At 37.6% G+C, this 15,263-nt stretch overlaps 3 protein-coding genes across 6 annotated transcripts in view; 1 reads left to right on the forward strand and 2 right to left on the reverse strand.

Annotated features, from left to right (window-relative positions):
* LOC109544732 (TBC1 domain family member 25) overlaps positions 1-5,206 on the reverse strand; it is a 19,937-nt gene extending 14,731 nt beyond the window's left edge. For all 3 annotated transcript variants that reach the window (XM_048662429.1, XM_048662428.1, XM_048662430.1), the window contains exons 1-5: positions 5,119-5,206; positions 2,789-2,994; positions 2,544-2,730; positions 1,095-1,285; positions 801-933 (exon numbers count right to left, since the gene is read on the reverse strand). In XM_048662429.1, coding sequence (XP_048518386.1) covers positions 801-933; positions 1,095-1,285; positions 2,544-2,730; positions 2,789-2,994; positions 5,119-5,172 — 771 coding nt within the window. In that variant the 5' untranslated portion in view covers positions 5,173-5,206. The remainder of the gene's footprint in view (positions 1-800; positions 934-1,094; positions 1,286-2,543; positions 2,731-2,788; positions 2,995-5,118) is intronic.
* LOC109544733 (origin recognition complex subunit 3) lies at positions 5,120-15,199 on the reverse strand (the record flags this gene model as incomplete). 2 transcript variants are annotated; one of them, XM_048662432.1, is given in 11 exon segments in its annotated part: positions 5,120-5,400; positions 9,278-9,385; positions 9,452-9,651; positions 10,529-10,762; positions 11,005-11,310; positions 11,370-11,553; positions 11,604-11,737; positions 13,872-14,060; positions 14,110-14,528; positions 14,694-14,802; positions 15,077-15,199. In XM_048662432.1, coding segments are annotated over 10 exon segments (2,001 nt in total), but the record flags the coding sequence as incomplete, so codon positions are not given.
* Positions 5,970-9,265, forward strand: LOC125502927 (beta-catenin-like protein 1). The gene is made up of 9 exons (XM_048662434.1): positions 5,970-6,115; positions 6,168-6,374; positions 6,643-6,897; positions 6,952-7,195; positions 7,248-7,476; positions 7,534-7,694; positions 7,746-7,893; positions 7,948-8,206; positions 9,098-9,265. The coding sequence occupies exons 1-9, from the start codon at positions 6,086-6,088 to the stop codon at positions 9,236-9,238; spliced, it is 1,674 nt and encodes a 557-aa protein (XP_048518391.1). The 5' UTR covers positions 5,970-6,085; the 3' UTR covers positions 9,239-9,265.
* Positions 15,200-15,263: the final 64 nt, after the last annotated feature.

The following is a 15,263-nucleotide window of genomic DNA, read 5'->3' on the forward strand; positions in this document are numbered from 1 at the left end:
ATTTAAATAGTGCTTACTCGGTATCTCGTACACCCACGTCATTAAGCAGTTGCAAGAGAATGTGATGTGCCAGTGTCAAATGCTCTTGCAAGATCTATAAAAATGCCCAAGGTCTTATGGCCTTCATTAAAATTATTTAATCCTTGTCTCAATTGTTGGATTGCATCCTCAGTACTCATTTTACTTCGAAAACCAACTTGACAATAATTTAATATTTTTTAAATGTATTTTCCATTTAATTTGAACGCACTTTTCAAGTAATTTATTAAGGTTTTTTCCGATATTACAATAACAGTCCAGAAACCTTCCAGATATTGACCTTTTTCAGTTATTTCCGTACCATTTTCAATTATCGAGTTTATATTTACATTTTTATTTACAGTTTCCTTGGTTGCCTCCCTGATAGCTTCCCATATTTTTTATTATTGTTTATTTTTGTATTTAATTCGTTTTTATAAAATAAATATTTAGCTCTTTAATGGACATTAAGAACTTGCCAGAATGCCATTTAGACATAATCGTTAAATATATCTGCCTATAACTAGACGCTCCATTGTAAAACATATTTTTTTAATGTGCCTTTTAAGAGCCGCACACCTTAGTCTTGGTCAAACTGTATTGCACCAATTTTATTAATTATCGTAAAACCAGGCTCTGATAGACTCTAGACAAACGATTGACGAATTTTAGTGGATGAACGAAACGAATGTTACCCAAATGGAAGGTCCATTTAGCAAAAAATAGTTGGATTTATTTCAGGACACCGTGTATGAGTGCACCGGAGCATAAACTTTACCAACCTGAGCAATAGCTTGTTTCCATGTGCTCTTCAGCTTCTCGTATTCAGCAGCTTTTTTCTTTATGTAGTCCATTCTTTCGCGTCCAGACATTCCCTCTGGATAAACGTTCAACAAATGCTTCCAGACAACTTTCCTAAAACAGAGTTCCAATTCCAATATTTTATAGGTTTAATATTTTGAACATTAAGTCCAACAACACTTTCAGAAATGCATTTTATGCAAACAAATAATCAACTTCAAAGCTGATTTAACGAAATGCTCATTAAAACAATACAACATTAATAAAATGCATACCTGAGACTTGGCTCAATGCCGCCGTAATAAATTACGGATCTGAGTTCTTTCGCGTGCACAATTTGCCCGACTGCGTCGCAAAATTTTCGAAACTCTCCATCGCTCAGTGCTGGTATTGAAGGCTGAACACTGGAGTTCATATCGTCTCCGAAGTTCAGCACTTTTTGCACCATGTTGAGGGTTTTACCCACCTGTAAAAAACAGAAGCATTGTTTATACTTATTTACACTTGATGGCTAGATGAACACTTTTTTAAACACTTTTTTGAACATTTTTCTGAACACTTTTTTCACAAGAGGCGAACAATACATTTAAAAAATGTGCGCAGGCCACAGAAAATACCTACATTTATACAGGGTGAGTTAACTGTATAAAAATACGCTCGGACTTACCGCAATACCACATCCAATCATGTCTCCAAACTTTATCCAATAATATATTTTTAGTTCCTCCCCGTATCAACCTCATTTTCCTCTCATATTTACGTAAGAAAGGTATTCTTATTTGTCGTACAATAACAAAACACAATAACGCAAAAAAACTTTTCTAGTTTAAAAGAAATTAATTGCACATGAATCACAACAAAATAATAAACTTAAATTAAACAATTTTAAATTCCTAAAGTAAATTTTCAATGATTGGATGTGGTATTGCGATAAGTCCCAAAATATAGATTTTACTACAGTTTCCTGAGATTTGTGTGAATTATTAAAAACTAATAAAATAAAATGCTAACTTTGCCACCCCCAAAACTGATCAATGATCTAATTACAATCACAAATACATATATGAAAAACATTCTGGGTTTGAAAAGAACAGTTTTGAAATGTGGACAACTCACAAGAGGTGTTCGAAGTTCCCGATTAACTCCATACATGTTTGTGCCAGTGTAATAACTTTTCGTGCACTCTTCGCCGCATTACTGGGAGGATTCTCGTATTGGGTTAATTAACTCGTGCTCAAAAATCTGATCAGTTGCAATCAGTAGTAACGAGTCTCACTCGTTTCAAGTTACCGACATAGTTTCTCACCTGCCGGAATTATTGGTGGAAAAAGTTATAATTTTACAGACCTTAACGCAAAACAAAATAACGACAAGTACACACCAGAAACATTCGAAAGGAAGAATCAACCGATAGGATAACGACTTGAAAGCGGTTGAATCAGCAACAGTTCCTCAGTTAAATAATGGTCTGGACTAGGTGGCAGAGAACACCTACATAATAAATCAGGCCTACACGGCAAATTCATGAAATAAGCGATATGATATCTGTAATTATGCAGCAACGTTTTTTGTTTTTCTGCCCGATAGTAGGTAATGAGTTGGAAATAGGTCTAAGCTGACATATAATGTATGCTGTTGAAGGTTAGTGCCTTGAAAGTGTTCGAACCAAACACTCCTTTTAGCGGAGGGTAATCAAAACTGATTGTCCTAGTTGGTAAACTCGCCTGATTAATCATGCCATGAAACCTAGACGATGGCTTCGCCTCCTGACTAGTAGGAGTCCGAATCTGAGCAATAATCGACACATTCTGCTTCTGCTGCCAGTCCTCAATTTGTTCCTCAAACGGTTTCAGATCAACTCTCAGACAAAGACACGGTTCCTGATTGGTGGCCACCGAAGTGTTGTGTGCCCTAAAATTGCCATAGATTTATTAATCGTTACTATAGTTAGACGTCACTGGCTAGTTACTTGAGAAAAGCCGCATCCAGATCCCAGTCGGAAATTAGGCGCATGTAGATCTCCTGGCCGGTCACATCATACGCCCGATAGCAGATGGCAAAGTCCCCTTTCAAGTCAAATGCCTTGGCCAGGATGCTTTGCAACACCTCAAAGGATGTGATTTGAGGGTCGACGCTGAACTTTCTGATCTCTGCTGGCTGATTGCCCTCACATTTCTAAATTAAATAGCTTTATTAACTCAAATAGGCATGAAAAACACGATTATTTACAGTCCGCTTAGCATCTACAGTGGTGGCAACTTTTCTGTATATAAAATCTACTTTTCATCTTAAAAGAGTRTCGTTATCGACGGTATCATATGCGTGGTTTAAGGAGAAAGGAGTGTAAAATGCATACTATGTTTATGCACTGTGGTTTTACAGGGTGGCCTGATAAAATCACACATTTTACCAGGTTTTATATTGAACTTCCCGATTAAGTAAGCTGTTTCTTTTATATTTAGCTCCACATTTGCATACAATCTACCCCTAGTGTTGACCCCCAGTGATTAAATCAATTATTGCTAATTTATCGTTRCTGTTAATTAATCAATYAATCATTTCGATTTCGAAAAGAAARAATTCAAGTAATTCAAAATTRATTTAAATAATAGATGTTTTCTGGAAAAGGGTTCATTTTATCGATATCAATCRAAAGTACCAAATTTTTTATAGTTTTTGTGTGCTATTATGATAAGGGGTGTTGATGTGAACAAGCTGGTTGGTCTTCGGGGCAAGCAAAAAACAAAATGAGTTTTTGCAAAACACCATTTTAAGGGCCATTAACTAGTTACTATCATATTAAAAAATGATCAAATTATGCCAGATGCTTTAAAAGTTATTCGACAAAACCGATGTTCAGTGGCGTCTTTTAGGGAACTATATACGAGGTGTCAATTTGAAAACTTCCCACCCTTAATATCTTTCTTGCAGTTAAAAATATGAAAAAAACAGAAAAAACACGGCAATTTTATTTCTAAGGGGGTCACTTTAAAGTATTTTTTAGCTTTCTTGTTTCAACCCTCTAGGAGGGGTAGATGTCACCCTGAGAATCTCAAATGGGAATGGGGGTCAAGTGACACATCGTTTTAAAGGGCTCTCAATTCTCTGTTCAGTGGTATCCAACTTTGTTGCTTGTAGTCCAGAAGGTTTCAGAATAATCGCGTTTCAAAGATGCAGAAACAATTAAACTTGCCTGCATTGAGACTTTGATTTTCAAGTTAGTGTTTACACAAAAAAAGTTGCATTTTGGGTCTCCTTATAACTTTAAGCTCCTTTAATCCTATATATAATATAAATAATCTTTATTTCCTATAGAAAAGACCCAATCGGTCTTTCTGCCCTTGTGTAGTACATATGCATCTTAGCCTAGCATATTCTAAAATTAATTCCTATTCCTAACACTCGTATAACCTAATCAGTAATAAAAAAAAAGAAAATTCTTGGCTTACAAAACAAACAGGTCTTAGTCGTTAGTTCAGTTGTGTTTGTAGGTGTTCTAGTAAAGTATCTATTGGGGTACGAAAACGGGAGTGTTTTGTCTGTTTTGTTAGGCAAAGGGGATTCAGTATGGTCCAGTTATAGGGGTTGTTTGTCCATTTTGTCTGTAAGTGTATTAGTCTTTCCGGAATTTATGTCATGTTTGTGCGTTCGTATAGTAGTTGGTTGGAAGGGTTGTGCAGTGGGTTTTGGCTTTAATCCTATTAAGAGTAGGTTACACCGTTTAAATCATTGAATGGGAGAAAGAAAATCTAGTTTAAACAATTGATTTCATATCTATTGGTTATTTYACTTGGAWAAAAATAACGTTTTCTTTACGAGATAAATTTCTACAATAAAACCCATTGRAAGAKWATTGAACGCCCTTTTAAGCGATGTGCCACCWGACCCCCATTCCTATTTMGGGTTCTAAGGGTGACACCTACCCCTCCTAGGGGGTTGAAACAMGGAAGCTAAAAATATTAATTCAAAGTGTCCCCTTTACAAWKAAAATTGACGTGYCTTTCCGATTTTTCATATTTTTAACTTCAACTTTCTTCCWKAATAKMTWTTAAGGGTGGGAAGTTTTAMAATCGACACYCGGTATATCTTCRTATGGAAGGCCTGCTWATAGGAACTTGCCATGTTACTTTGACTCCYTGTATACGCACGTAAGACCTGATTTTTKAATTATTCACGTGCAGTATATCAGAACSCTATAGCAGTAATAAACATATTTTTAAGCCTGRGAACTGAATTTTTGAGCGGATATCCCGAAAGCYGATAAGCTTAGGCACGGCAAAGGTTTTAGAAGTAATATACCTTCACTTTCACCCTGACAGCCTCCCGGCTATACCCAAAGACTCCTACAGACATGRTTTAATTATTTACTCGTCTGGAGCTTAGAGAAATCGATTTTCCATGGAAATTGGGGCACCTTCAGGTATCCACGCACAATTYTTTGCACAAACGATGCATCTTGAAGCAGGCACACACGTTTCAGTCACTAACTGTTTTTCAGTRCACGTTTTCTTTAAAAAACTGCATTTTCTCRTTAGTTTTTCCTTCCYTTGAGTCTCTACCTCTGGCAGCTGATTTTGACAACTAAACAGAGACAAAACTAAATTTACTAATATTGTATTTCCTATCTCGCTCCCCCTTTGCGCATTATGCTTTCTCTCTTTACGTTGTGCACTTTATTCTGCTCCGTTTATCATTAAAATGAGTAAAAAATATGCAAAATGTTATCAGTACAGTAGAAAAAGGAAGTTGCAGAGATAAATGGGGGTGTTATCGCCGCGACAAACAATTGTGACGATAAAGCAGCTACATTGGGTTGTAAAGTGAATTAATTAACGATTAGTTAATTTATTCTAAATTATCTCATCCAACCGTGTATATGCGGTAGACTGAAATCGTTTTTTTCTAAATTAATGTAATTTTCCTAAACACACCCTGAATATGGTTTGATGAAGATAATCTAACGTCCAGTTAATCAGTCGATTAAATCAGCTTATCTCTGTCTTTCTCATTGATCATTACAMTCGCATTTAAGTCTTCTTTCTCTTTGAAAAACGACTGATGCTTAAAAATCCAGCCACTGCGCCTAAAAAAAAGACGAGAACACCCATAGATGAAGACAACTAGAATGAGAGCACCTTCCCACAAAATATCCCCCCTAGGGGTATGTTCTGTGCACCTTCCTAACCTAAAACACTGTAAACATTGTTTTATTTCTGTCCAGAATTAATCGATTGGTGAACATTAAATTGTTTAACASAACATAGACATGGATGTAGGCGAATTGCTTGACTACAAAGTGAGTTTAGCTCAAGTTTGCACTTGTTTGACTCTAAAGGTCCYCGTTTAAGCCCCCGCAAGCTCTCAAGCGCCCCACCGAAGGCGAGGGCAAAGACGATGAGTCGGAAAGAGCGAAGAAAATGAGGAAAATCGCCAGAGCCAAGGCTCAGCAAATGGTCAGAGCTCCTTCTCCAACTCCGTCCCTCCAAGCATTGGATCAGATCAGTGAGGAGGAGAGGGCAGAGATTGTTAAGTATGTGGAAACAGAAGAAGTCCAGGTGAGCTTATCATCTATTGAGAATGGGATGAATGTGGTGTGGATGCGATACAACAGAGTGTTACCCATGACTATCATAATCCTTGGAAAAAATATGCTGAAACATTTTCCCCGACTGCCACTGCGCCAATTTAACTCCTAAATCACGTTCTACAGCTCACAAGTGTTTAAAAAATGACCCACTTGTACCACATGAGCAATCACGAAACTTATTAAATATTTAAGCCTTTAGATAAATAAATTATTTGTCTGACGATTGCGAGTTTTAGGGCGACGTGGTAGATTCGACAACGATTAAGAAGATAGTGCTAAATTTCGAAAAGCGTTCGCTAAAAAACCGCGAAATGCGTATCAAATTTCCCGATTCACCCGACAAGTTCATGGAGAGTGAGCTCGAGTTGCACGAAACGTTGCAGGAAATGCGCGCCCTATCAACCGCCCCCGACTACTATCCACTCTTGGTGAGATTGCAGGTGATTCCCAGCCTGTTGGAATTGTTGGCGCATGATAACACTGATATTGCTGTAAGTAGCACGCAACACCATTTGTAAAGGTTGTACTAAAACCCAGAGAGTTAGGTTGCGACCATTGAACTGTTACAAGAGCTAACTGATGTGGACATTCTAAATGAGTCTGAAGAGGGGGCTGATGCCCTTCTGGAATCCCTACTGGAGCATCAAGTCATAGCTCTTCTGGTGCAAAACTTAGATCGTTTGGATGAGACCGTGAAAGAAGAAGCTGATGGAGTGCACAACACGCTGTCCATAATCGAAAATCTCACAGAACTGAGAGCTGATATCAGCGTTGAGGCGGGAAAACAGGGTACATCAAGTGAAAGGAAACCAGCACTATTTTCTGAGTCATATGTTTCCAGGATTGCTGGCTTGGTTGCTAAAAAGGCTAAAAGTGAAGGCACCGTTTGACCAGAATAAACTTTATGTTAGCGAAATGCTATCCATCATCCTCCAAGACAATGAGAAAAATCGCACTTTGCTGGGGGAGCTTGATGGGATTGATACTTTATTGCAGCAACTGGCTTTTTATAAACGACATGACCCGTCTAGCCCTGAGGAGCACGAATTGATGGAAAATCTATTTAATTGGTAAGTGGCAAAGTCGTACCAATCAAAAGCTTCGCACTTCACAAAACGGTCTTTCAGCTTATGCAGTTCCCTAATGGTGCCACCTAACCGCGATCGTTTTCTCAAAGGCGAAGGCTTACAGCTGATGAACTTGATGCTGCGGGAGAAGAAAACATCGCGAAACGGCTCCCTCAAAGTCCTGGACTATGCCATGTCCGGCCTTCATGGAAAAGATAATTGTACGTTTCCTAAACCCTATTAACAAACCTGCCACTATTGGAGCTTTCCAGGTAACAAATTTGTGGACATTTTGGGACTAAGAACCATATTTCCGTTGTTCATGAAAACCCCCAAGAAGAACCGCAAGAAAGTACTCTCTTCAGAGGAGCACGAGGAGCACGTCTGCTCCATTATCGCCTCCATGTTAAGAAACTGCAGGTGAGAGTAGCAACTCTGTTTCGAGCGCAACTGGATTTTTGCTCATTCATACAGAGGCTCTCAACGTCAGCGGCTTATCAGCAAGTTCACGGAAAATGACCACGAAAAAGTAGATCGGCTTTTGGAACTACACTTCAAGTATCTGGAAAAGGTGGAGGAAATTGACGATCATCTGGAAGAAGGTGAAGAAAACGAGGACGAAAACTACTTGAAGAGGTTGGAGGGTGGCCTGTTCACTTTACAGCTGGTTGATTACATTATTGTGGAAGTATGCGCCGCAGGCCCATCGAGCATCAAGCAACGCGTTATGCAGGTAATATTTTTGCCTCAATTTCTGCGAAACTTTGCAACCCGATCAATTCTAATTGCTGCGGGCGATGATGTCTCAGTTAAAAGCGTTGTTTCTTTTTCGGTTAGTGCGTGTTTGCGCGAAAAACTAATGCTTCAGATACCGGTTCTACAGGGTGGCAAATGAAACAATGCAAAATTGGCGAAAGTTCCACAAGCTCTGGGTTAACAGACATTAAGATACTCGTATCTCAAAAAAAGTTTTTGAACCTGTCGCTCATTTCGTGTTTTTTCAGGGCGGTGTTTGGTTTAATTAACTTTTTATATATATACCTATATATACCGGATTGCATGAATGAACGAAATATTTGAAAGTAAACTTCATTTAGTTGAAATTATTCCTAAATCACATTTGAGTAATTTTTAATGCAACCCGTATATCGAATTTTCGTCTTAAATTATTTATAAAGTTTTAGCTTCAATATGAGCTAACGATCGTGAAAATCGGACAAAGATCAGAAAAGTTATCGCTGCAAGACCAAAAAGTTGACTTTTTGAGACCACCCTGTAAGCAAAAGAGATGGCCGAAAAATTTTACCTAGTTTTATCTTTATCTTTTCTTACCTACCTGTAAACTTTTGGTTTTGAGATCCCAAAAAACCTTTTTTTTTCCAACTAGGAGCGTGCCGAGCTTTGCGAAATTTTAGTGTTTTTTTCATTTGCCACCCTGTAGAAAATTTATCTGAGGAGCTTAATTTTAACCAAAACATTGACGAACAAAAAATAGATGCTTCAAACAGAAACCAAATCGCTTGAATCAATGAATTCTTCCACTTCCAACGTTACGGGAAATTTGGCTGCGTAACGTTCGTTTTGTTGAGCAGTTTATTAGATAAAATTTTAACCCTTTTTCAAGATCCTTAACCTACGAGGGGCATCTCTAAAGACTATAAGACACATAATGAGGGAGTACGCAGGTAATTTAGGGGAGGAAGGCGACAAAGACTGGAGGGACCAGGAGCAGCAGCACATTCTACATTTAGTCGACAAATTTTAAAGAAATAAATTCCATATAATAAGCGTAGTTAAATCTTACATATATCAGCCTTCCCAAGTGAGCCTAATTACGTGATCAGTCTTCCGTTTGGAGCTTTTTATGAATCCCAGGTATTCCAGTTCCGCAACTGCTTGGGTAAATCTTGCCCTAAATATTTGGTTAAGGAAAGAACAGTGTAAAAGGCAAAATTACGAAACAAGAAAATAAGGATACTGCACATGCGGGTCCACGACTTTTTTGGATTTGTCGCTTAAATCGTCCTCTTCTTGTGGGTCGACTATGCACAAGAAACCCATCAGCCAATCGTACAGGTTGATCATTTTACCCCATTCTAAATGCAACTTGTAGGCAATACAGATGTCAGGCATTAATGCTTTTACTGTACGTTTGTTCGATATGGCACAACATTTGCACTGCAACAGATTAAATTAATACTTAACCGGACTGGAAAAAGATGTGAAAAATTGACTATGGGGAAAAATTATTAGGGGGATGATTTATCAGGCGGTTTTAGGAAAAAGTTCATATAGGTAATGCGTCGTTTTCTAGATTTCAGTTTTTACAGATACAAACTAAGCATATTTCTCTACTATTGGCAACATACAATCCAGGTATTTCGACTTTTTTGCGATGGCATCTAGTTTAGTGAAAACAATTGCGCCTTTTGAGCTGAAACCTACAAGGCAGTGAGAATTTCTCCGAGAAATTGCAACTTTTGCAACATAAATGCATACATATATCTACTTTAAAATGTGTTTTAGTGCGAACAATTGTAGCTTTTCACAGCCAATTTTTTTACATTTTTACTGGATTCTAAATCTTGGTGTAATCTCCAGTGTAACGAAGCAGATTTTCAAGTTCACTCAATTTCGTGAAAACATTTTTTTCTAAACACCCAAACAAAGTTTACAATTTGTGTTTCTAAAAACCTAAAATAACTTCAAACAAAGAAATCAAATGCAAATTCATTAGTTTCCAAATTTTGCGGAAAAATCAAGTTTAGTGGGAAAAATTGTCCATTTTGCAGTAGAACTGGCAAACCAGTGAGATCAGGTAAAGTGTGTTTTTAGTGCAAGCATTGATAATTTTTTCACGCGGAAAATTTAAATCACTAGGCTTAATGGAAACATTTGGCCATTTGGCAGTGAAAACATCAAGCCAATCAGCTTTTCTTCGATAAAGGAACTTACTACTTTAGTGCAAATTGCTCATAGTGGCTTCCAATTATTGTACATACATTTTCACTGCATTGTAAGTTTCGTAGGTTTAAAATAAAACTGACTAACTTACTTGCAAGTAACGATGCGGATCGTTGAGGGCGTTGTGGATGGCCGCTCTATGGATGCCAATTATGTGGTTTTTAATCGAAATATCATCGAAAAAGAATATTTCGTAGAACGGCAATGTGCTAGGATGGACGAGATATTCTTCAAACTGCCCGGAAAGATATGCGAGGATTTCTTGTTTTAGTTTCTCATATTTGTCCTGCGTCTTTGATTTCTGTTTTGATCGAGAGAATAGAGCCTGAAACCACATTGTCGATTTTAACAAATGTCTGATCTTGCAGATTGCAGCTGAAATTAAGTCAATAAATTCAACCGCTCCATCTTACAAAGCTAAGAGTGGTTTAAACCACTTATAATAAATACAACTGGTGAGATTAGAGCCGATATTTTTAACCCCGCGTATGATAAACCCAATAAAATAATTTGTAGAAGGCTTAAACTAAAAAAATGTACAAACTTTGGTCAAATGCATAAACGCACCTGTTTTAACGCCTTTCTGTCCATCATCGCGCCCAATCCCTCTTCAAGGCTGATCTCGTCCTTTTCACTCTCTTCTACATCAGTATTCTGTAAGATTCTCACTAACCTATCAATCTCCACGCAAAAATCCCTCAATTTCGTTTTGCTACTCCCCTTATTCACAAACTGTGCCAAAATATCCGCAATACGCCTCAGTTTCTCTTGAAGCGCATCCTTGGATTGGAACTCCAGCAGCTGGAAACTTTCCCGATATTCTGCGGATTGTGTGATGCTTTTGGTCAGAGCAAGTGTGTATAGTTCTCTGAGCTAGAATAATATTTTCCAGTTGTGAAAGTCCAGCTGAACAAGGCTTCGGAATCTCTTACATTCTTGCCTAAAGGGGATCCTGGAAGATCATAAACTAAGGCGTGTAAGCATCGTAGAAATACATGCAGCCGCTTGATGTATCTTTGGATTGCCACTACTTTATCGCAAACCGCCTGCTTGAAGTATTCATCGTCTGTTATCAATTTAATTCTCTGCTCGTAAGGTTCAGATTCCACCAAATTTCTACAAAACAGTCCAATGAAATAATGTGCAACAGCCTGGGAGCTTTTTACCTAAAGGACAAAAGATGCCGAACATTTTCGCAGTCTTCGTGATTGAAATCCACTAGAACGTTTTTAATGGCGGTTTTCTCCATTAGGCATAACGCCATGGCGTTTCCGTGCGAGAAATGTTCCATCATAGCAAACTGGAAAATAAATACAATTTTTAAAAGGGTTTTGTGAAACTAAGTACACACTTTTGGCTCTGGCAACCAAACGGCCCTGGAAGGAAGAATAAATAAGTAAACAATGAGTAGCATGATGAAGAAAAGCAGTTATATTTGAAACGAAAGCAAGAGTGTATATATGAAGAAAATCCTACAGAGCACAACAAAATTATGGGCCGATTTGAAGCATCAAACAAAGGATGTTTTAAAGAAAAACTTCACTGTGAAAATGATCCTAAAGTAAGAGTGTGGAAATTGCTCTCAAAAAACAACCATGAGAGTAGCAATGGAGAAAGGACAACTCAAGCAAAGAAAACAAGCATCAAGACAGAAGAAAAAAAAATAGTCAAAGAACAAAAACCCGAAAAACTTTAGTTTTACCCAATAAGGAAAGCGCTCCCTTCTGATTGATAAAACTCCCAATCAAGCGCAATGTGCTAACTACTTCGAAATATCGAGAAACAATTTTTTTCTAGATTTTTCGGTTCCCATTTAAAGTTGTCGATGAATCTTCGAAAAATCTGGAAAACTTTACGAACAACCAAGAGGCCCTGGAAGGAAGAATAAAGAAGCAAACAGTGCGTAGCATGATGAAGAAAAGCAATTATATTTGAAAAGAAAGCAAGAGTTTAAACATGAAGAAAATCATGCAGAGCACAACAAAATTATGGGCTGATTTGAAGCAGCAAAAAAAAAAGATGTTTTAAAGAAAAACTTGACTGAAAAAGATCCTAAAGCAAGAATGTGGAAATTGCTCTCAAAAAACAACCATGATAGTAGCAATGAAGAAATGACAACTCAAGCAAAGAAAACAAGCATCAGGACAGAAAAAGAAATAGTCACAGAACAAAAACCCGAAAAAACTTTTCAGTTTTACCCAATAAGGGAAGCGCTCCCTTCTGATTGATAAAACTCCCTTTCAAGCGCATTGTACTCACGACTTCGAAATATCGAGAAACAATTTTTTCTCTAGATTTTTCTGTTCCCATTTAAAGTTGTCGATGAATCTTCGAAAAATCTGGAAAACTTTACGAACAACCAAGAGGCCCTGGAAGGAAGAATAAAGAACCAAACAGTGCGTAGCATGATGAAGAAAAGCAATTATATTTGAAACGAAAGCAAGAGTTTAAACATGATGAAAATCCTGCAAAGCACAACAAAATTATGGGCAGATTTGAAGCATCAAAGAAAGGATGTTTTAAAGAAAAACTTCACTGAAAACGATCCTCAAGCAAACGTGTGGAGATTGCTGTCAAAACAACAACCATGAGAGTAGCAATTGAGAAATGACAACTCAAGTAAAAGAAAACAAGCATCAAGAAAAAAAATACTCAAAGAACAAAAATCCGAAAAAACTTTCCAGTTTCACCCGATAACGAAAGCGCTCCCTTTCTGATTGATAAAACTCTCAATCAAGCGCATTCTGCTCACGACTTAGAAATATCGAAAAACAATTTTTTTTCTAGATTTTTCGGTTTCCATTTAAAGTTGTCGTTTAAAGTCGATGAATCTTCGAAAAATCTGGAACCCTTTACGAACCACCAAACGGCCCTGGAAGGAAAAATAAAGAAGCAAACAATGCGTAGCATAATGAAGAAAAACAATTATATTTGAAACGAAAGCAAGAGTGTGGAAATTGCTCTCAAAATAACAATGATGAGAGTCGTAATTAAGAAATGACAACTGAAGAAAAGAAAGGCAGAAGAAAAATCAGAATAAAAAAATGCAGAAATGGCAACCCAAGCAAATAAATAAAGCGGTTTTTAACGTTAGGTACCATTTTGGTCCGATTTATGTACATATTGCACACCACTATATTTACTTCGTTTCAATTTTTTTTTCATTCCTTTCCTGATTTTCTCCGCTTTCAGCCACCGCTTTCCAAAAAATTATACCGGGGTTTTTCAAATGTCTTTCTGAGCGCAGAAACATTCTAATTTCATAATAACACACTTGCCGTTGGCACATCGACGATTATTATCGAAAAAATCTTCTAAAATTTACAGCTGCCCCTATTAGTAAATAAAATAAATAATTCTTAGAAATATTTGTTTAAAATGGCACTTAGACCCTTTGAGAATACCACGCTGCAATTAGTAAACTTGACAATTACCTTGATGTTCTGCACGAAATTCTGCACTGAAAAGTCGTAGAAGAGGAAAATCTCGGTGAACAAGTCCAACACCTTCCCTCCCAGGTGGAACGGGCAGAAAATATCCAGAAAAATCCCTTCCAGCACCTGGTTTAGATAGACTATGGATGGTTCGCATTTGAATACATGAACGTTGATTTTCATAGTCACCTAAACCAATAACTTCACACTTTTGCGGGCTGTATTTTTAAGTACTTACATGATAGGGGAAGGAAGTGTGCAACGTGCTGATGCAAGTGGCGATCCCAAAAATGAACACAAAAGGCAGCTTTCCTAAGTGGGAACTGATGATTAGAATGAAGGACTGTAGTACTTTAGCGTTAAAGCTTTCAAAGTCGGGAATTATCACCACTAGTAGCTCGTTCTCTGCCTGCTGATACCAGCTTTCCAGCAGGGACATGTTTAAACTAGACTTCTTCAAAGTGTTCTTGACTAAATCGTCCTCGTACTCTTCTCTATCGTCACTTAGGCCGATAAACTGGCTGATCATAATTTCCATTAAACTTTTAACATTTCCACAATCTTGGCTGCTCAGAAAGGCTACATAAGGACTCACGTCTTCTTTCACTTGCCTTTTCAGACTGGCAAACTGGGCATCATGATCCGGCATGTTGATACCTAAGAAAATTCTCGGTCATAATAATTTAAAGAAGCGGTTCCCACACTTTTCCAGTTAGGTAGGCACTTTGCATCTTGGGCTTGGAATGATTCAGGCGACTAACTAGAAAGTTCTGCTTGTTTTTATGCCAAGAGACTGAAAAAATCAAGAGTTTTCGTTGTTACCTGTTAGTAAAGCAGCTGTTGGGATTTCGGTTACGTCGTTCTGGTGACTCGTTTTGACAAAGTTTAGCAGGTCTGAGGTCATAGACGTGAACATGCTCTCAGTCAAATCCTGAAATTTTTAACACGCTTAAAAAAGATATTTAATACAATTTGCGAAACAAAACGAATGTTAACAAAAATACGTCGCAAATATATTTAACAGAGCTAATTTTGATTGGGCTCCAAAAATTGCAAGCTGCAAAAACAACATTTTCTGATCCAAAAGTGACGATCAGACATGCTGCCTGTTCGCAATTAATTCGTGATTTACATGATGTTAGTTTATTCATGTTTTACATTAGTTTATTTTTCCTTATTAAAATTATCGTGTACAGTTAACTTACCTCAAAATCTTGGTTCAATCTAGTCCAGAGGCTGATGTAGGTCTGGTACCAACGGTTCTCGGAAAACAATTCATCTAGGGTGGTGTGTTGGGGCTTTTTCTTCGGTTTGAACACAAAAATTCCCTGCACACAAACACACAACTATTAGTGATATGTAATGCAAAGTGAATAGAAATGTGGGCCTTAA

The sequence above is a fragment of the Dendroctonus ponderosae genome, unplaced genomic scaffold, assembly GCF_020466585.1.
Source record: "Dendroctonus ponderosae isolate FM_Combo_2020 unplaced genomic scaffold, Dpon_F_20191213v2 Dpon_F_20191213_11, whole genome shotgun sequence".
NCBI classification, from domain to species: domain Eukaryota; kingdom Metazoa; phylum Arthropoda; class Insecta; order Coleoptera; family Curculionidae; genus Dendroctonus; species Dendroctonus ponderosae.